The following is a 21282-nucleotide window of genomic DNA, read 5'->3' as shown; positions in this document are numbered from 1 at the left end:
GACAGACAGGTCAAAGAGATGAGTCTCCTTCAACATAGCAGCTCCATCTCTCCTGTCTACACCACCTTGATGAGACTGAGGAGGGAGAGAGACAGACAGGTCAAAGAGATGAGTCTCCTTCAACATAGCAGCTCCATCTCTCCTGTCTACACCACCTTGACGAGACTGAGGAGGGGAGAGAGACAGACAGGTCAAAGAGATGAGTCTCCTTCAACATAGCAGCTCCATCTCTCCTGTCTACACCACCTTGATGAGACTGAGGAGGGGAGAGAGACAGACAGGTCAAAGAGATGAGTCTCCTTCAACATAGCAGCTCCATCTCTCCTGTCTACACCACCTTGACGAGACTGAGGAGGGAGAGAGACAGACAGGTCAAAGAGATGAGTCTCCTTCAACATAGCAGCTCCATCTCTCCTGTCTACACCACCTTGACGAGACTGAGGAGGGAGAGAGAGACAGACAGGTCAAAGAGATGAGTCTCCTTCAACATAGCAGCTCCATCTCTCCTGTCTACACCACCTTGACGAGACTGAGGAGGAGGGAGAGACAGGTCAAAGAGATGAGTCTCCTTCAACATAGCAGCTCCATCTCTCCTGTCTACACCACCTTGACGAGACTGAGGAGGGGAGAGAGAGACAGACAGGTCAAAGAGATGAGTCTCCTTCAACATAGCAGCTCCATCTCTCCTGTCTACACCACCTTGACGAGACTGAGGAGGGAGAGAGAGACAGACAGGTCAAAGAGATGAGTCTCCTTCAACATAGCAGCTCCATCTCTCCTGTCTACACCACCTTGATGAGACTGAGGAGGAGGGAGAGAGAGACAGACAGGTCAAAGAGATGAGTCTCCTTCAACATAGCAGCTCCATCTCTCCTGTCTACACCACCTTGACGAGACTGAGGAGGGAGAGAGACAGACAGGTCAAAGAGATGAGTCTCCTTCAACATAGCAGCTCCATCTCTCCTGTCTACACCACCTTGACGAGACTGAGGAGGGAGAGAGACAGACAGGTCAAAGAGATGAGTCTCCTTCAACATAGCAGCTCCATCTCTCCTGTCTACACCACCTTGATGAGACTGAGGAGGGAGAGAGAGACAGACAGGTCAAAGAGATGAGTCTCCTTCAACATAGCAGCTCCATCTCTCCTGTCTACACCACCTTGATGAGACTGAGGAGGGGAGAGAGACAGACAGGTCAAAGAGATGAGTCTCCTTCAACATAGCAGCTCCGTCTCTCCTGTCTACACCACCTTGATGAGACTGAGGAGGGGAGAGAGAGACAGACAGGTCAAAGAGATGAGTCTCCTTCAACATAGCAGCTCCATCTCTCCTGTCTACACCACCTTGATGAGACTGAGGAGGGGAGAGAGACAGACAGGTCAAAGAGATGAGTCTCCTTCAACATAGCAGCTCCATCTCTCCTGTCTACACCACCTTGATGAGACTGAGGAGGGGAGAGAGACAGACAGGTCAAAGAGATGAGTCTCCTTCAACATAGCAGCTCCGTCTCTCCTGTCTACACCACCTTGATGAGACTGAGGAGGGGAGAGAGAGACAGACAGGTCAAAGAGATGAGTCTCCTTCAACATAGCAGCTCCATCTCTCCTGTCTACACCACCTTGATGAGACTGAGGAGGGAGAGAGACAGACAGGTCAAAGAGATGAGTCTCCTTCAACATAGCAGCTCCATCTCTCCTGTCTACACCACCTTGATGAGACTGAGGAGGAGGGAGAGACAGACAGGTCAAAGAGATGAGTCTCCTTCAACATAGCAGCTCCATCTCTCCTGTCTACACCACCTTGACGAGACTGAGGAGGGAGAGAGAGACAGACAGGTCAAAGAGATGAGTCTCCTTCAACATAGCAGCTCCATCTCTCCTGTCTACACCACCTTGATGAGACTGAGGAGGGAGAGAGAGACAGACAGGTCAAAGAGATGAGTCTCCTTCAACATAGCAGCTCCATCTCTCCTGTCTACACCACCTTGATGAGACTGAGGAGGGAGAGAGAGACAGACAGGTCAAAGAGATGAGTCTCCTTCAACATAGCAGCTCCATCTCTCCTGTCTACACCACCTTGATGAGACTGAGGAGGGAGAGAGAGACAGACAGGTCAAAGAGATGAGTCTCCTTCAACATAGCAGCTCCATCTCTCCTGTCTACACCACCTTGATGAGACTGAGGAGGGGAGAGAGAGACAGACAGGTCAAAGAGATGAGTCTCCTTCAACATAGCAGCTCCATCTCTCCTGTCTACACCACCTTGATGAGACTGAGGAGGGGAGAGAGACAGACAGGTCAAAGAGATGAGTCTCCTTCAACATAGCAGCTCCATCTCTCCTGTCTACACCACCTTGATGAGACTGAGGAGGGAGAGAGACAGACAGGTCAAATCAGATGGTGAAAGGGTGATGGTGGTGTGTGTGTGTGTGTGTGTGTGTTACCCTCTCCATGTTCTTCTGTAGAGTCCGTTCTTCAGTCATGATGTCTCTGAGAGAGACATGGGGGCGGGACACACTCCAGTGGTCCACGATCGGCAACTCATCCTGAGCCTCCGATTGGCCGCTCAGAGACGCAAAGCCGTCTGAACCAATCAGGAAGTGAGCTGGGCGTGACCCGTCCCTGAGCCCGGTTTTGGCCGTCTGTGATTCGCCCCAGTGGACAGAGCCTGGTAAACCAGGAAGTAGAGCAGGATAGAACAACAGGGAAACATGGGTAATGAGGTTTTACTTTACCCGTAGTTTTGTAGTTTTTAGGATCACACTTTAAATAAATTATAACTTGCGAAAGCTTAACATGTGATGATGAGGTATCAATTACAGTAAGACAAAACTATTCAACAACGATCTCCAATGATTTGATGACCGTGACTCCTTACTTTGTAAAGCGTGTGTGTGTGTGTGTGTGTGTTACATGGGTCAGTGGTGTGTGTGTGTGTGTGTGTGTGTGTGTGTGTGTGTGTGTGTGTTACATGGGTCAGTGGTGTGTGTGTGTGTGTGTGTGTGTGTGTGTGTGTGTGTGTGTGTGTGTGTGTGTGTGTGTGTGTGTGTGTGTGTGTGTTACATGGGTCAGTGGTGTGTGTGTGTGTGTGTGTGTGTGTGTGTGTGTGTGTGTGTGTGTGTGTGTGTGTGTGTGTGTGTGTGTGTGTGTGTGTGTGTGTGTGTACTCACTCTCTTGTAGTAGATGGTAGGAGAGTGCTGCTTGTCTCTGCTTCTCCTAGAAAGACAACATCATTCACCAACCGAAGACTTAACACACACACACACACACACACACACACACACACACACACACACACACACACACACACACACACACACACACACACACACACACACACACACACACACACACACACACACACACCACTGACCCAGGTAACACACACACACCACCGACCCAGGTAACACACACACACACACACACCACCGACCCAGGTAACACACACACACCACCGACCCAGCTAACACACACCTGGACAGTGTCCTTCCATTTCTGGTGCAGCAGTTTGGCCATGTTGAGGTCCATCCTCACAGAGTAGTCATCAGGAGAACACACACCTGGCAACCAAGCAGAGAAGAGCTTAGGGAGGGTGTCTGGGGGGTGTTGCCTGGGTCAGTGGTGTGTGTGTGTGTGTGTGTGTGTGTGTGTGTGTGTGTGTGTGTTACCTGGTAGGACACCAACAGGTCCAAACAGCTCAGCCAGCTGCAGAGCCAGTTCTGTAGGCAACTTCAGTTCAACACTCTGGATGTCCACCAGTCTGTTCCTCCTCTTCTCCTTCTCCATCCTCCCTTTCCTCTCCTCCTCCTCCTCTCTCCTCTCCATCCTCCCTCTCCTCTCCTCCTCCTCTCTCCTCTCCATCTCCTCCAGCTGGGCTAGGAGAGACTGGGTCACCTCGTCTACGCAATACAGCTCCTCGTCTCCCTCCTCCTCCCCCTCCCTCTCCCATTTCTCCCACTGCTCTGCGCCAGCTCCGTTCTCCGAGTCCCGATCCACTTCCTGCTCCGCCACATGTCTTCCTGGTGATCTGTGCTCCAGACGAGTGGACTCTCCCAAGGGGGTGTTTTCATCCTTTGAGCCGCCGCCCCCACCCCCAGACACAGGATGGTTCAGTCCACTAACCCCCCCTGACCCTTCGTCCACACCTTCCCCTGTCCTCCACCCCTCCTCTTCCTCATCCCTCCTTCCCAATACAACGACCGCCTCACGATCAGAACAGCTGGAGGCCGAAGCCTGCTCTCCTGGATGTGTGACCCGTCTCTCCGTCCTCTCCTCCGGCCCCACCCCTACGGCCATGTCCAGATCTTCATCACCCCCTCCTCCACCCTCTTCTTCATCCTCCTCTTCCTCTAGGAACAGTCTCTCTCCAGAGTCCAGCAACAGATTACTGGTCCATTCCAGGTCCTGAGAGAGGGAGGAAGCAATGACACATTTAAAATTCATTTAGTACGGCCTCGCCACATAGGGGACGGGGCCCTACGGCCTCGCCACATAGGGGACGGGGCCCTACGGCCTCGCCATATAGGGGACGGGGCCCTACGGCCTCGCCACATAGGGGCCGGGGCCCTACGGCCTCGCCACATAGGGAAGGGGGCCCTACGGCCTCGCCACATAGGGAAGGGGGCCCTACGGCCTCGCCACATAGGGAAGGGGGCCCTACGGCCTCGCCACATAGGGAAGGGGGCCCTACGGCCTCGCCACATAGGGAAGGGGGCCCTACGGCCTCGCCACATAGGGGCCGGGGCCCTACGGCCTCGCCACATAGGGAAGGGGGCCCTACGGCCTCGCCACATAGGGAAGGGGGCCCTACGGCCTCGCCACATAGGGGACGGGGCCCTACGGCCTCGCCACATAGGGACGGGGCCCTACGGCCTCGCTACATAGGGGACGGGGCCCTACGGCCTCGCCACATAGGGGACGGGGCCCTACGGCCTCGCCACATAGGGAAGGGGGCCCTACGGCCTCGCCACATAGGGGACGGGGGCCCTACGGCCTCGCCACATAGGGAAGGGGGCCCTACGGCCTCGCCACATAGGGAAGGGGGCCCTACGGCCTCGCCACATAGGGGACGGGGCCCTACGGCCTCGCCACATAGGGGACGGGGCCCTACGGCCTCGCCACATAGGGAAGGGGGCCCTACGGCCTCGCCACATAGGGGACGGGGCCCTACGGCCTCGCCACATAGGGAAGGGGGCCCTACGGCCTCGCCACATAGGGAAGGGGGCCCTACGGCCTCGCCACATAGGGAAGGGGGCCCTACGGCCTCGCCACATAGGGGATGGGGCCCCACGGCCTCGCTATATAGGGGACGGGGCCCTACGGCCTCGCTATATAGGGGACGGGGCCCCACGGCCTCGCTATATAGGGGACGGGGCCCCACGGCCTCGCTATATAGGGGACGTGGCCCCACGGCCTCGCTATATAGGGGACGGGTCGCTATATAGGGGACGGGGTTTCATTTGGGATTCAGACATAGATAGACTAGTGTCCTGTCTAGGGGGTGTACTGGTACATCAAGCTGTCTCACTACAGAAACAGGAGGTAGACTAGTGTCCTGTCCAGGGGGGGTCCTGTACATCAAGCTGTCTCACTACAGAAACAGGAAATAGACTAGTGTCCTGTCCAGGGGGTGTCCTGTACATCAAGCTGTCTCACTACAGAAACAGGAGATAGACTAGTGTCCTGTCCAGGGGGTGTCCTGTACATCAAGCTGTCTCACTACAGAAACAGAAAATAGGGCAGGAGCCAATAGGCTGTTCTGGCTCAGACAAGGCTGACTTCCTTTACACAGATAGAGCCTCAGCCAATACAACAACACACATTAAACAACAATAACAACAACAACAAACAATAACAACAACACACAATAAACAACAATAACAACACACAATAAACAACAATAACAACACACAATAAACAACAACAATAACAACAACAACACACAATAAACAACACTAACACCAACAACAACACACAATAAACAATAACAACACACAATAACACACAATAAATAATAACACACAATAAACAACAACACACAATAAACAACAACAACAACAATAACAATAATAATAATAATAAACAGCCAACATCCCAACCTGCTGACACGTGTCATAGAGGTCCTCCAGAGTGTCTGTGTTGACCAGTTTAAAATGGCGTCTGAGAATGATGAGGTTCTGCAGCCTGGTCCGGCCCTCCTCCAGCTCCCTCTCTTCCACCTGGCTCCCCTTCTCGTGCGTCACACGGTACGGCACCACACGCTGGCCGGAGGGGTGAACCGCAACGCCCGCCGAGACCACCGCAGATAACTCTGGGAGGAAACGGGAAGGGTTGCCGTGGAGAATGGTGGGGGTGTTGTTAGAGGGAAAGTGGTCTCCCGCGACGTCGTTTGGGTTGTCGTGACGATTGTGGTCGAGACGCCAGAGGAAGGCGAAGTCTTGCGGATCGGTCTGGGAGGAGCGATCTGTGTCGGCTAATGACGGAGGAGGGGAGGGGCGGTGGGGTTTAGGGTTAAGGTCAGGTTTGAGGTTAGGGTTGAGGTTAGGGGCAAGGTTAGGGTCAAGGTTAGGGTCAGAGACAAGATTAGGGGCAAGGCCAGGGTTAGGGTTAAGGTTGAGGTTAGGGTCAAGGTCAGAGTCGAGATTAGGGGCAAGGTCAGAGTTAGGGTTAAGGTTAGGGACAAGGTTTGGGTCAAGGTTAGGGTCAAGGTTTGGGTCAAGGTTTGGGTCAAGGTCAGGGTCGAGATTAGGGGCAAGGTCAGAGTTAGGGTTAAGGTTAGGGACAAGGTTTGGGTCAAGGTTAGGGTCAAGGTTAGGGACAAGGTTTGGGTCAAGGTTAGGGTCAAGGTTAGGGTCAAGGTTAGGGTCAAGCTCAGAGTCGAGATTAGGGTCAAGGTCAGGGTCGAGATTAGGGGCAAGGTCAGAGTCAAGGTTAGGGTCAAGGTCAGAGTCGAGATTAGGGTCAAGGTCACAGTCGAGGTTAGGGTCAAGGTCAGAGTCAAGGTTAGGGTCAAGGTCAGAGTCGAGATTAGGGTCAAGGTCACAGTCGAGGTTAGGGTCAAGGTCAGAGTCAAGGTTAGGGTCAAGGTCAGAGTCGAGATTAGGGTCAAGGTCAGAGTCAAGGTTAGGGTCAAGGTCAGAGTCGAGGTTAGGGTCAAGGTCAGAGTCAAGGTTAGGGTCAAGGTCAGAGTCGAGATTAGGGTCAAGGTCACAGTCGAGGTTAGGGTCAAGGTCAGAGTTGAGGTCGGGGTCGAGGTCTATCTGTGGTTTGGGGGAGGGAGGGGTGTTGTTTGTGAAGGTGAGCGCCATCTTGCACTGTTTCCCCGCCCTGCGACTCTGCCTTCGCTCCTCACTGCCCCCACCAAGATGGCCGACTTCACCTTCCATCCTGGTCTCACTAGCGTCACTACACTGACTGACCTCACCAACATGGCTGCCTTCACCAGCTTCCACACTGCCCTCACCAATATGGCTGTCACTATCAGTACACTGACTGCCCCCACCAAGATGGCCGACTTCACCTTCCATCCTGGCGTCAGTACACTGACTGACCTCACCAACATGGCTGCCTTCACCAGCTTCCACACTGCCCTCACCAATGTGGCTGTCACTATCAGTACACTGACTGCCCCCACCAAGATGGCCAACTTCACCTTCCATCCTGGTCTCACTAGCGTCAGTACACTGACTGACCTCACCAACATGGCTGCCTTCACCAGCTTCCACACTGCCCTCACCAATATGGCTGTCACTATCAGTACACTGACTGACCTCACCAACATGGCTGCCTTCACCAGCTTCCACACCGCCCTCACCAATATGGCTGTCACTATCAGTACACTGACTGCCCTCAACAATATGGCTGATAGTGACCTTAACAAGATGGCTTCCTTCTACCTCCACCAAGTCCTCCTCAACTAAACCCTGAGTCCCCCCCTCTCCGGCGGCCTGAATGGTCTCTCCCTCCCTCTGCTCCACGGTGTTGGATTCAACCACCTGGATTGGTTCCCTCCCCAGGCTGGAGTCAGCCAACACACAGTCAGGTAATTCCTCCCTACTCAGGACTCGGTCTTTATCAGCCTCCCCTCTCCTCCCCCCTGCCTCACCCCTCTCTCCTCCTTCTCCAAGTGAATGGTCTGAGCTCGGGGAGAGGTGGGAGAGGATGGGGGAGGGGCAGGTGGCCAGGGGGAAGGAGTCAACATCTGTCTGTAAAAGCTCTAGAAGCTTCTGGAACTCTGGGACATGAGGCCCGCCAGCAGGATGCCCTTCTGATTGGCTGCCTCTGGGACCTGCCTCCTCCCCCTCACCACCTCCCCCTTCCTCCCTCCCAGGGCGCCTCCCATTCCTTCCTCCTCCTCCTCTTTGCTCCAGTACCTCCTCTGAAGGCCAGTCTCCAACAAACTCCAACAACTCAGGCCTCACCCTCTCTCCCACATCCCTCACCCTCTCTCCCACATCCCACACCTGCTCTCCTCCATCACTCATCTCTCCCACCAACGTCCCTCCTCCATCGTCTCCCTCTCTCTCTCCATCCCCCTCGCTCACTGATTGGCTAGTGTCCTTCACTATGCCAGCAGGCTCCAGCCTATCAGAGTCCGTCTTCCTAGTTCTGCTCCTCCTCTCTTTCCTCACCCTCTGCCCAATCGTCTCTGAGAAAGCCACGGGCCTCTCGTCGTCACCACGGCAATCTGCACTAAACACAGACTCCACCAGAAAGTGGGGAATTCCTGTCTCTCCCTCTTCCTCCCCCCTTTTCCCCTCGTCCTCCTCCGGTTGTAACGGGGCGTCCGGTTCAGAGACCAGCGCTCCTAAATCGAGAATATCCTCCTCATTCGGAATTTTTGAATTGTCTGGAATTCCACATTTTCCCGAGGCCTTTTCACTGAGGGACTCTGTGGACCCGTGGGCAGAGCTGTGACCCGGGGTTATGACTTTCCCGGAGCGGCCGACTGACGACACGTCAGGAAGCGAGGAGACGAGTTGGGCGCAGGACCTCTCAGAGCCCTGGACCAATCGCTGCTCTCCTACCAGGTCGCGGCGGGCCTTGTCTGAGGACTTGGGCCTATCAGGAGAAAGAGAGAGATCATCTTTTCATTGTGACTTCAATTCAAGAGAAAAGACGAGGCAACTATTGAGATGCAGCCTGAAACTAACCTTAGCCCTAATCCTAATCCTGGCCTTAGCCCTAAACCTGGCCCTAATCCTAACCCTAACCCTGGCCCTAATCCTGGCCCTAGCCCTAAACCTGGCCCTAGCCCTAACCCTGGCCCTAACCCTGGCCCTAATCCTAACCCTGGCCCTAATCCTAATCCTGGCCCTAATCCTGGCCCTAGCCCTGGCCCTAATCCTGGCCCTAGCCCTTAATCCTGGCCCTAGTCCTAAACCTGGCCTTAATCCTGGCCATAGCCCTAATCCTGGCCCTAACCCTAATCCTGGCCCTAACCCTGGCCCTAACCCTAATCCTGGCCCTAACCCTGGCCCTATCCATAATCCTCACCCTAATCCTGGCCCTAATCCTGGCCCTAACCCTGGCTCTAACCCTGGCCCTAACCCTATCCATGGCCCTAACCCTAGTCTCCTGATGGGGGGGGGGGGGCTAGGGTCCTGTTGGGGGGGGACTAGGGTCCTGTTGAGGGGGGGGTAGTTTGAGATGCAGCCTGGGTGTGGGGAGGAAACTTACTGTGACGGGCTAGCCTCCTGATGGTGTGGGTTTGGGTCCTGTTGGGGGGGTAGTTTGGCGTCGTGATGGGGGGGTTGTGTTGGGTCGTAATGGGGGGGTAGTTTGGGGTGAGAGCTCCCCATGATGGAGTGAATGGTCACGTGACGATCATAATTTTCCATCATCCGACGGATCTTCTCTGCTTTAACACTGTGCCTAGTACGTCTAGAGAGAGAGGGAGGGGAGAGAGGGGAGGAGGGGAGGGAAGAGAGAGGAGGGGGAGGGGAGAGAGGAGAGGGAGGGGAGAGAGGGAGGGGAGAGAGGTAGGGGAGAGAGGGGAGAGAGGGAGGGGAGAGAGGGGAGAGAGGGGAGGAGAGGAGGGGGAGGGGAGAGGAAGGGGGAGGGGAGAGAGAGGAGGGGAGAGAGGGGAGGAGGGGTAGGGGAGGAGGGGAGAGAGGGGAGGGGAGAGGAAGGGGAGGAGAGAAAGAGGAGGGGTTATCCATTGTCCTTTTTCATTACGACTTTATTAGTGGTTTGTTTATATTAAATCAAAGTCTATCCTATCGTAATAACTTTATTGGTATCTCTCCTGTTGTATTGTCATAACTTTATTGGTACCTCTCCAGGTGTATTGTAATAACTATATTGGTACCTCTCCAGGTGTATTGTAATAACTTTATTGGAACCTCTCCAGGTGTATTGTAATAACTTTATTGCTACCTCACCAGGTGTATTGTAATAACTTTATTGGTACCTCTCCTGTTGTATTGTCATAACTTTATTGGTACCTCTCCAGGTGTATTGTCATAACTTTATTGGTACCTCTCCAGGTGTATTGTCATAACTTTATTGGTACCTCTCCAGGTGTATTGTAATAACTTTATTGGTATCTCTCCAGTTGTATTGTCATAACTTTATTGGTACCTCTCCAGGTGTATTGTAATAACTTTATTGGTACCTCTCCAGGTGTATTGTCATAACTTTATTGGTACCTCTCCTGTTGTATTGTCATAACTTTATTGGTACCTCTCCAGGTGTATTGTCATAACTTTATTGGTACCTCTCCTGTTGTATTGTCATAACTTTATTGGTACCTCTCCAGGTGTATTGTCATAACTTTATTGGTACCTCTCCAGGTGTATTGTAATAACTTTATTGGTATCTCTCCAGTTGTATTGTCATAACTTTATTGGTACCTCTCCAGGTGTATTGTAATAACTTTATTGGTACCTCTCCAGGTGTATTGTCATAACTTTATTGGTACCTCTCCTGTTGTATTGTCATAACTTTATTGGTACCTCTCCAGGTGTATTGTCATAACTTTATTGGTACCTCTCCAGGTGTATTGTAATAACTTTATTGGTATCTCTCCAGTTGTATTGTCATAACTTTATTGGTACCTCTCCAGGTGTATTGTAATAACTTTATTGGTACCTCTCCAGGTGTATTGTCATAACTTTATTGGTACCTCTCCTGTTGTATTGTAATAACTTTATTGGTACCTCTCCAGTTGTATTGTAATAACTTTATTGGTACCTCTCCAGGTGTATTGTAATAACTTTATTGGTACCTCTCCAGGTGTATTGTAATAACTTTATTGGTATCTCTCCAGTTGTATTGTCATAACTTTATTGGTACCTCTCCAGGTGTATTGTCATAACTTTATTGGTACCTCTCCAGGTGTATTGTCATAACTTTATTGGTACCTCTCCAGGTGTATTGTCATAACTTTATTGGTACCTCTCCTGTTGTATTGTCATAACTTTATTGGTACCTCTCCAGGTGTATTGTAATAACTTTATTGGTATCTCTCCAGTTGTATTGTAATAACTTTATTGGTACCTCTCCAGGTGTATTGTCATAACTTTATTGGTACCTCTCCAGGTGTATTGTCATAACTTTATTGGTACCTCTCCTGTTGTATTGTCATAACTTTATTGGTACCTCTCCAGGTGTATTGTCATAACTTTATTGGTACCTCTCCAGGTGTATTGTAATAACTTTATTGGTACCTCTCCAGGTGTATTGTCATAACTTTATTGGTACCTCTCCAGGTGTATTGTCATAACTTTATTGGTACCTCTCCTGTTGTATTGTAATAACTTTATTGGTACCTCTCCAGTTGTATTGTAATAACTTTATTGGTACCTCTCCAGGTGTATTGTCATAACTTTATTGGTATCTCTCCAGTTGTATTGTCATAACTTTATTGGTACCTCTCCAGGTGTATTGTAATAACTTTATTGGTATCTCTCCAGTTGTATTGTCATAACTTTATTGGTACCTCTCCAGGTGTATTGTCATAACTTTATTGGTACCTCTCCAGGTGTATTGTAATAACTTTATTGGAACCTCTCCAGGTGTATTGTCATAACTTTATTGGTATCTCTCCAGTTGTATTGTCATAACTTTATTGCTACCTCTCCAGGTGTATTGTAATAACTTTATTGGTATCTCTCCAGTTGTATTGTCATAACTTTATTGGTACCTCTCCAGGTGTATTGTCATAACTTTATTGGTACCTCTCCAGGTGTATTGTCATAACTTTATTGGTACCTCTCCAGGTGTATTGTCATAACTTTATTGGTACCTCTCCTGTTGTATTGTCATAACTTTATTGGTACCTCTCCAGGTGTATTGTAATAACTTTATTGGTACCTCTCCAGGTGTATTGTCATAACTTTATTGGTACCTCTCCTGTTGTATTGTCATAACTTTATTGGTACCTCTCCAGGTGTATTGTCATAACTTTATTGGTACCTCTCCAGGTGTATTGTAATAACTTTATTGGTATCTCTCCAGTTGTATTGTCATAACTTTATTGGTACCTCTCCAGGTGTATTGTCATAACTTTATTGGTACCTCTCCAGGTGTATTGTCATAACTTTATTGGTACCTCTCCAGGTGTATTGTCATAACTTTATTGGTACCTCTCCTGTTGTATTGTCATAACTTTATTGGTACCTCTCCAGGTGTATTGTAATAACTTTATTGGTACCTCTCCAGGTGTATTGTCATAACTTTATTGGTACCTCTCCTGTTGTATTGTCATAACTTTATTGGTACCTCTCCAGGTGTATTGTCATAACTTTATTGGTACCTCTCCAGGTGTATTGTAATAACTTTATTGGTATCTCTCCAGTTGTATTGTAATAACTTTATTGGTACCTCTCCAGGTGTATTGTCATAACTTTATTGGTACCTCTCCAGGTGTATTGTCATAACTTTATTGGTACCTCTCCTGTTGTATTGTCATAACTTTATTGGTACCTCTCCTGTTGTATTGTCATAACTTTATTGGTACCTCTCCAGGTGTATTGTCATAACTTTATTGGTACCTCTCCAGGTGTATTGTAATAACTTTATTGGTATCTCTCCAGTTGTATTGTAATAACTTTATTGGTACCTCTCCAGGTGTATTGTCATAACTTTATTGGTACCTCTCCAGGTGTATTGTCATAACTTTATTGGTACCTCTCCTGTTGTATTGTAATAACTTTATTGGTACCTCTCCAGGTGTATTGTCATAACTTTATTGGTACCTCTCCAGGTGTATTGTCATAACTTTATTGGTACCTCTCCTGTTGTATTGTCATAACTTTATTGGTACCTCTCCAGGTGTATTGTCATAACTTTATTGGTACCTCTCCAGGTGTATTGTAATAACTTTATTGGTATCTCTCCAGTTGTATTGTAATAACTTTATTGGTATCTCTCCAGGTGTATTGTCATAACTTTATTGGTACCTCTCCAGGTGTATTGTCATAACTTTATTGGTACCTCTCCAGGTGTATTGTAATAACTTTATTGGTATCTCTCCAGTTGTATTGTCATAACTTTATTGGTACCTCTCCAGGTGTATTGTCATAACTTTATTGGTACCTCTCCAGGTGTATTGTAATAACTTTATTGGTACCTCTCCAGGTGTATTGTCATAACTTTATTGGTACCTCTCCAGGTGTATTGTCATAACTTTATTGGTACCTCTCCAGGTGTATTGTAATAACTTTATTGGTACCTCTCCAGGTGTATTGTCATAACTTTATTGGTACCTCTCCTGTTGTATTGTCATAACTTTATTGGTACCTCTCCAGGTGTATTGTCATAACTTTATTGGTATCTCTCCAGTTGTATTGTCATAACTTTATTGGTACCTCTCCAGGTGTATTGAAATAACTTTATTGGTACCTCTCCAGTTCTATTGTAATAACTTTATTGGTACCTCTCCAGGTGTATTGTCATAACTTTATTGGTACCTCTCCAGGTGTATTGTCATAACTTTATTGGTACCTCTCCAGGTGTATTGTCATAACTTTATTGGTACCTCTCCAGGTGTATTGTCATAACTTTATTGGTACCTCTCCTGTTGTATTGTCATAACTTTATTGGTACCTCTCCAGGTGTATTGTCATAACTTTATTGGTACCTCTCCAGTTGTATTGTAATAACTTTATTGGTACCTCTCCAGGTGTATTGTAATAACTTTATTGGTACCTCTCCAGTTCTATTGTAATAACTTTATTGGTACCTCTCCAGTTCTATTGTAATAACTTTATTGGTACCTCTCCAGGTGTATTGTAATAACTTTATTGGTACCTCTCCTGTTGTATTGTCATAACTTTATTGGTACCTCTCCAGTTGTATTGTCATAACTTTATTGGTACCTCTCCAGGTGTATTGTAATAACTTTATTGGTACCTCTCCAGGTGTATTGTAATAACTTTATTGGTATCTCTCCTGTTGTATTGTCATAACTTTATTGGTACCTCTCCAGGTGTATTGTAATAACTTTATTGGTACCTCTCCAGTTCTATTGTAATAACTTTATTGGTACCTCTCCAGGTGTATTGTAATAACTTTATTGGTACCTCTCCAGTTGTATTGTAATAACTTTATTGGTACCTCTCCAGTTGTATTGTCATAACTTTATTGGTACCTCTCCAGGTGTATTGTAATAACTTTATTGGTACCTCTCCAGGTGTATTGTAATAACTTTATTGGTATCTCTCCTGTTGTATTGTCATAACTTTATTGGTACCTCTCCAGGTGTATTGTAATAACTTTATTGGTACCTCTCCAGTTCTATTGTAATAACTTTATTGGTACCTCTCCAGGTGTATTGTCATAACTTTATTGGTACCTCTCCAGGTGTATTGTCATAACTTTATTGGTACCTCTCCTGTTGTATTGTCATAACTTTATTGGTACCTCTCCAGGTGTATTGTCATAACTTTATTGGTACCTCTCCAGGTGTATTGTAATAACTTTATTGGTATCTCTCCAGTTGTATTGTAATAACTTTATTAGTATCTCTCCAGGTGTATTGTCATAACTTTATTGGTACCTCTCCAGGTGTATTGTCATAACTTTATTGGTACCTCTCCAGGTGTATTGTAATAACTTTATTGGTATCTCTCCAGTTGTATTGTCATAACTTTATTGGTACCTCTCCAGGTGTATTGTCATAACTTTATTGGTACCTCTCCAGGTGTATTGTAATAACTTTATTGGTACCTCTCCAGGTGTATTGTCATAACTTTATTGGTACCTCTCCAGGTGTATTGTCATAACTTTATTGGTACCTCTCCAGGTGTATTGTAATAACTTTATTGGTACCTCTCCAGGTGTATTGTCATAACTTTATTGGTACCTCTCCTGTTGTATTGTCATAACTTTATTGGTACCTCTCCAGGTGTATTGTCATAACTTTATTGGTATCTCTCCAGTTGTATTGTCATAACTTTATTGGTACCTCTCCAGGTGTATTGAAATAACTTTATTGGTACCTCTCCAGTTCTATTGTAATAACTTTATTGGTACCTCTCCAGGTGTATTGTCATAACTTTATTGGTACCTCTCCAGGTGTATTGTCATAACTTTATTGGTACCTCTCCAGGTGTATTGTCATAACTTTATTGGTACCTCTCCAGGTGTATTGTCATAACTTTATTGGTACCTCTCCTGTTGTATTGTCATAACTTTATTGGTACCTCTCCAGGTGTATTGTCATAACTTTATTGGTACCTCTCCAGTTGTATTGTAATAACTTTATTGGTACCTCTCCAGGTGTATTGTAATAACTTTATTGGTACCTCTCCAGTTGTATTGTAATAACTTTATTGGTACCTCTCCAGTTCTATTGTAATAACTTTATTGGTACCTCTCCAGGTGTATTGTAATAACTTTATTGGTACCTCTCCTGTTGTATTGTCATAACTTTATTGGTACCTCTCCAGTTGTATTGTCATAACTTTATTGGTACCTCTCCAGGTGTATTGTAATAACTTTATTGGTACCTCTCCAGGTGTATTGTAATAACTTTATTGGTATCTCTCCTGTTGTATTGTCATAACTTTATTGGTACCTCTCCAGGTGTATTGTAATAACTTTATTGGTACCTCTCCAGTTCTATTGTAATAACTTTATTGGTACCTCTCCAGGTGTATTGTAATAACTTTATTGGTACCTCTCCAGTTGTATTGTAATAACTTTATTGGTACCTCTCCAGTTGTATTGTCATAACTTTATTGGTACCTCTCCAGGTGTATTGTAATAACTTTATTGGTACCTCTCCAGGTGTATTGTAATAACTTTATTGGTATCTCTCCTGTTGTATTGTCATAACTTTATTGGTACCTCTCCAGGTGTATTGTAATAACTTTATTGGTACCTCTCCAGTTCTATTGTAATAACTTTATTGGTACCTCTCCAGGTGTATTGTAATAACTTTATTGGTACCTCTCCAGGTGTATTGTAATAACTTTATTGGTACCTCTCCAGGTGTATTGTAATAACTTTATTGGTACCTCTCCAGGTGTATTATCATAACTTTATTGGTACCTCTCCAGGTGTATTGTCATAACTTTATTGGTACCTCTCCAGGTGTATTGTAATAACTTTATTGGTACCTCTCCAGTTGTATTGTAATAACTTTATTGGTACCTCTCCAGGTGTATTGTAATAACTTTATTGGTACCTCTCCAGTTGTATTGTAATAACTTTATTGGTACCTCTCCAGGTGTATTGTAATAACTTTATTGGTACCTCTCCAGGTGTATTGTAATAGCTTTATTGGTACCTCTCCAGGTGTATTGTAATAACTTTATTGGTACCTCTCCAGGTGTATTGTAATAACTTTATTGGTACCTCTCCAGGTGTATTGTAATAACTTTATTGGTACCTCTCCAGGTGTATTGTAATAACTTTATTGGTACCTCTCCAGGTGTATTGTAATAACTTTATTGGTACCTCTCCAGGTGTATTGTAATAACTTTATTGGTACCTCTCCAGGTGTATTGAAATAACTTTATTGGTACCTCTCCAGGTGTATTGTAATAACTTTATTGGTACCTCTCCAGGTGTATTGAAATAACTTTATTGGTACCTCTCCAGGTGTATTGTAATAACTTTATTGGTACCTCTCCAGGTGTATTGAAATAACTTTATTGGTACCTCTCCAGGTGTATTGAAATAACTTTATTGGTACCTCTCCAGTTCCCTGGGTTTGTTCCTCCACCAGGTACCAGGCTCCCGGAACAAAACCTTGTAGTTGTGCCTCAGAGCCTGTAGGAACATACAGCACATCCTACCATTAGACTGTGTGTGTGTGTGTGTGTGTGTAGGTGTGTGTGTGTGTGTGTGTGTGTGTGTGTAGGTAGGTGTGTGTAGGTAGGTGTGTGTGTGTAAGTGTGTGTGTAAGTGTGTGTGTGTGTATGTGTGTGTAGGTGTGTGTGTGTAGGTGTGTGTGTAGGTGTGTGTGTGTAGGTGTGTGTGTGTGGTAAAAGACATACACAAGTATAATAAATACATAAACTTGAATAACTATTGAAATATATTTCTGATTAAAACGGAACATAGTTTGTATTTTCACATGAAATAAAGAAAAGAGAGAAAGAGAGAGAGAGAGACCATAGCCACGTAGGGTTTCATCTCCCAGCCCTGCATGTTGGTGTTGTCAATAATGACAGGAGAGAAACAGGCCTCCATAGCTTCCTGGGCTGAGGACACATAACACAGTGTTATTCAATGGCTGGGGAAACAGAGACCATTTACATAGTTAGGGTGTAGGGGTTAGGGTGTAGGGGTTAGGGTGTAGGGGTTAGGGTGTAGGGGTTAGGGTGTAGGGGTTAGGGTGTATGAGGACACATAAACACAGTGTTATTCAATGGCTGGGGAAACAGAGAGCATTTACATAGTTATGGTGTAGGGGTTAGGGTGTATGAGGACACATAAACACAGTGTTATTCAATGGCTGGGGAAACAGAGAGCATTTACATAGTTATGGTGTAGGGGCTAGGGTGCAGGGTTAGTTATGGTGTATGGTTAGTTAGGGTGCAGGGTTAGTTAGGGTGCAGGGTTAGTTAGGGTGTAGGGTTAGTTATGGTGTAGGGGTTAGTTATGGTGTAGGGGTTAGTTAGGGTGCAGGGTTAGTTAGGGTGTAGGGTTAGTTATGGTGTAGGGGTTAGTTATGGTGTAGGGGTTAGGGTGTATGGTTAGTTAGGGTGTATGGTTAGTTAGGGTGTAGGGGTTAGGGTGTATGGTTAGTTAGGGTGTAGGGGTTAGGGTGTAGGGTTAGTTAGGGTGTAGGGTTAGTTAGGGTGTATGGGTTAGTTAGGGTGTATGGGTTAGTTAGGGTGTAGGGGTTAGGGTGTAGGGGTTAGAGTGTATGGTTAGTTAGGGTGCATGGTTAGTTAGGGTGTAGGGGCTAGGGTGTATGGTTAGTTAGGGTGTAGGGGTTAGGGTGTATGGTTAGTTAGGGTGTAGGGGTTAGGGTGTAGGGTTAGTTAGGGTGCATGGTTAGTTAGGGTGTAGGGGTTAGGGTGTAGGGTGTATGGTTAGTTAGGGTGCATGGTTAGTTAGGGTGTATGGTTAGTTAGGGTGTATGGTTAGTTAGGGTGCATGGTTAGTTAGGGTGCATGGTTAGTTAGGGTGTAGGGATGTGTGCACGGTTAGTTAGGGTGTTCGGGTGTAGGGGTTAGGGTATATGGTTAGTTAGGGTGTTCGGGTGTAGGGGTTAGGGTATATGGTTAGTTAGGGTGTTCGGGTGTAGGGGTTAGGGTATATGGTTAGTTAGGGTGTTCGGGTGTAGGGGTTAGGGTATATGGTTAGTTAGGGTGTTCGGGTGTAGGGGTTAGGGTGTATACCTCTAGCGTGGTTCCATTCGTGGGCCTCCCCTAAAGCTGAGGGGTCGTAGCGATAGTCCCCATGGCGACAGAAATAATCATCCGTGCTCAAAACCACCCCATGTGGGTTCTGTTCCAGCATGGCCCTACACACACACACACGCACACGCACACGCACACGCACACGCACACACACACACACACACGATTATTGGTGTGTGTGTGGTTATTGTCATTATTGTAAACACACACCCAACACCCCGCCCACCCCTTACACACACACACACACACACACACCTAACCCACCCCCTTACCGGGCCAGGGTGGACTTGCCCGACCCAGGAGCTCCCCGTAGCAGCACTAGGACACTCCCCTCCAGCCGGAGCCTACCATGTTGCCCGGAGAGGAGGGGTGCTCTGGGGCCAGCAGCCGCAAACACACCCCCTGTCCAAGACCTGGGGACAGTAGGGGCTTGACTGACAGGGCCCTGGGCCAACCAGTGGGAGGCGGGTGTGGCTCGGGTGTGCCAGGTGGAGGGGTTTAGCGCCACGGGGGTGATGAACGCCGGCCCCGTCGCCTGATGTCCGTGGACATGCGGCTGGAACTCTGGCGCCTGAGTATTCCAGAACGACGAGTTGTCGAGTCGCTCTTCTTCTCCTGCGACGCTCGTCTTCGTCCTCGCGCCCCCTACCATGCCGCCTGGTGGTACGGTCCGCCCCCCCTCTGGACGAACAGTGGACTGGTCCAGTTTCCTGTATGCCTGGAATGCAGAGGGGCGATCGGCGGCCCCCAGATCCAAAGGCAGACTGGGTTTAGTTCTGTCCGTCTCGGCTGGCGATGAAGTCAGATGGCTGAAGTCCAGTAAGGATCTCTGCTGCTGGTAACCCACTGCTCCTCCAGAGAAGCTGAGGCTCAGGCCAGAGACAGGGGAGTGAGGTCCTCTAGCTTGCCCAGCTGAGAACACCCTGTCAGGGCATGGCTGGGCCCCTGGGAGCCCCCTCGTGGAGGCTGAGGCTCTTGGGCTGGACAGGGCCTGCTGCTGGGTGCCCGGGGGCTGAACGAGGAAGGAGCGGGAAGAGACGGATGAGGAAGAGGAGGAGTGAAGACCAGCTTCCTGCTGTATGGTAAGATTCTCCAGCTCACGGTCGATCAGAACATCAAACTCTTCTGTCAAGTCAGTGGTCAGGTTCTGGTCGTCTTCGCTGCGGAGAGGAGGGGAGAGGGGGACAGCGGACTCCCCTGTAGGAGGGTGGGGGTGAAGGTCTGGTTTGGAGGGGTCGTGTTGGGGGCTGAGGAGAGCTGCGGCAAGCTCAAACCCAGAGAGGAGGGGAGGGAGGGGACCAACACGCTCAGCTGCTACAGACAGCTCCAGGAGAGAATCCATCGCATTCTCAACTAGAGGAAGAGAGATGGAAGGAGAGAGAGAGAGATGGTAGAAGAAAGAGGGGGGAGATGGTAGGAGAGAGAGAGAGAGAGAGGGGGGGAGATGGTAGGAGAGAGAGAGAGAGAGAGGGGGGGAGATGGTAGGAGAGAGAGAGAGAGAGAGAGGGAGAGAGATGGTAGGAGAGAGAGAGAGAGAGAGGGGGGGAGATGGTAGGAGAGAGAGAGAGAGAGAGAGAGAGAGAGGGGAGATGGTAGGAGAGAGAGAGAGAGGGGGGAGATGGTAGGAGAGAGAGAGAGAGAGAGAGAGAGAGAGAGGGGGGGGAGATGGTAGGAGAGAGAGAGAGAGAGAGAGAGGGGGGGAGATGGTAGGAGAGAGAGAGAGAGAGAGAGAGAGAGAGAGGGGGGGAGATGGTAGGAGAGAGAGAGAGAGAGAGAGAGAGAGAGAGAGAGAGAGAGAGGGGAGAGATGGTAGGAGAGAGAGAGAGAGAGAGGGGGGAGATGGTAGGAGAGAGAGAGAGAGAGAGAGAGAGAGAGAGAGAGAGAGAGAGAGAGAGAGAGGGGGGGGATGGTAGGAGAGAGAGAGATGGTAGGAGAGAGAGAGGGGGGGGTGGTAGGAGAGAGAGGGGGGGGGTGGTAGGAGAGAGAGATGGTAGGAAAGAGAGAGAGAGAGAGAGATGGTAGGAAAGAGAGAGAGAGAGAGAGAGAGAGAGGGGGGAGATGGTAGGAGAGAGAGATATGGTAGGAGAGAGAGAGATGGTAGGAAAGAGCGAGAGATGGTAGGGAAGAGAGAGAAAGGGAACAGTTGGTTAAATTAACTATTTGTTAATTTAAGGGTTTCAATGTACTGTTGAACTGTAGTCACAATATGTACTGTTGAACTGTAGTCACAATGTACTGTTGAACTGTAGTCACAATATGTACTGTTGAACTGTAGTCACAATGTACTGTTGAACTGTAGTCACAATATGTACTGTTGAACTGTAGTCACACTATGTACTGTTGAACTGTAGTCACACTATGTACTGTTGAACTGTAGTCACACTATGTACTGTTGAACTGTAGTCACACTATGTACTGTTGAACTGCAGTCACCTCATGTACTGTTGAACTGTAGTCACACTAT

At 47.9% G+C, this 21282-nt stretch overlaps 1 protein-coding gene across 1 annotated transcript in view; it reads right to left on the bottom strand.

The window, feature by feature from the left end:
- n4bp2 (NEDD4 binding protein 2) overlaps positions 1–21282 on the bottom strand; it is a 38343-nt gene that overhangs the window by 15082 nt on the left and 1979 nt on the right. Inside the window, exons 2-11 of the mRNA XM_071408416.1 lie at positions 19091–20171; positions 18798–18922; positions 17563–17651; positions 17141–17217; positions 9676–9879; positions 6096–9057; positions 3666–4401; positions 3472–3557; positions 3168–3213; positions 2442–2665 (exon numbers count right to left, since the gene is read on the bottom strand). Of these exons, the coding sequence (XP_071264517.1) occupies positions 2442–2665; positions 3168–3213; positions 3472–3557; positions 3666–4401; positions 6096–9057; positions 9676–9879; positions 17141–17217; positions 17563–17651; positions 18798–18922; positions 19091–20171 (5630 nt within the window). The remainder of the gene's footprint in view (positions 1–2441; positions 2666–3167; positions 3214–3471; positions 3558–3665; positions 4402–6095; positions 9058–9675; positions 9880–17140; positions 17218–17562; positions 17652–18797; positions 18923–19090; positions 20172–21282) is intronic.

The sequence above is a fragment of the Salvelinus alpinus genome, chromosome 6 (assembly GCF_045679555.1).
Source record: "Salvelinus alpinus chromosome 6, SLU_Salpinus.1, whole genome shotgun sequence".
Lineage (NCBI taxonomy): Eukaryota > Metazoa > Chordata > Actinopteri > Salmoniformes > Salmonidae > Salvelinus > Salvelinus alpinus.
This window is presented reverse-complemented; position numbering and strand designations above follow the sequence as displayed.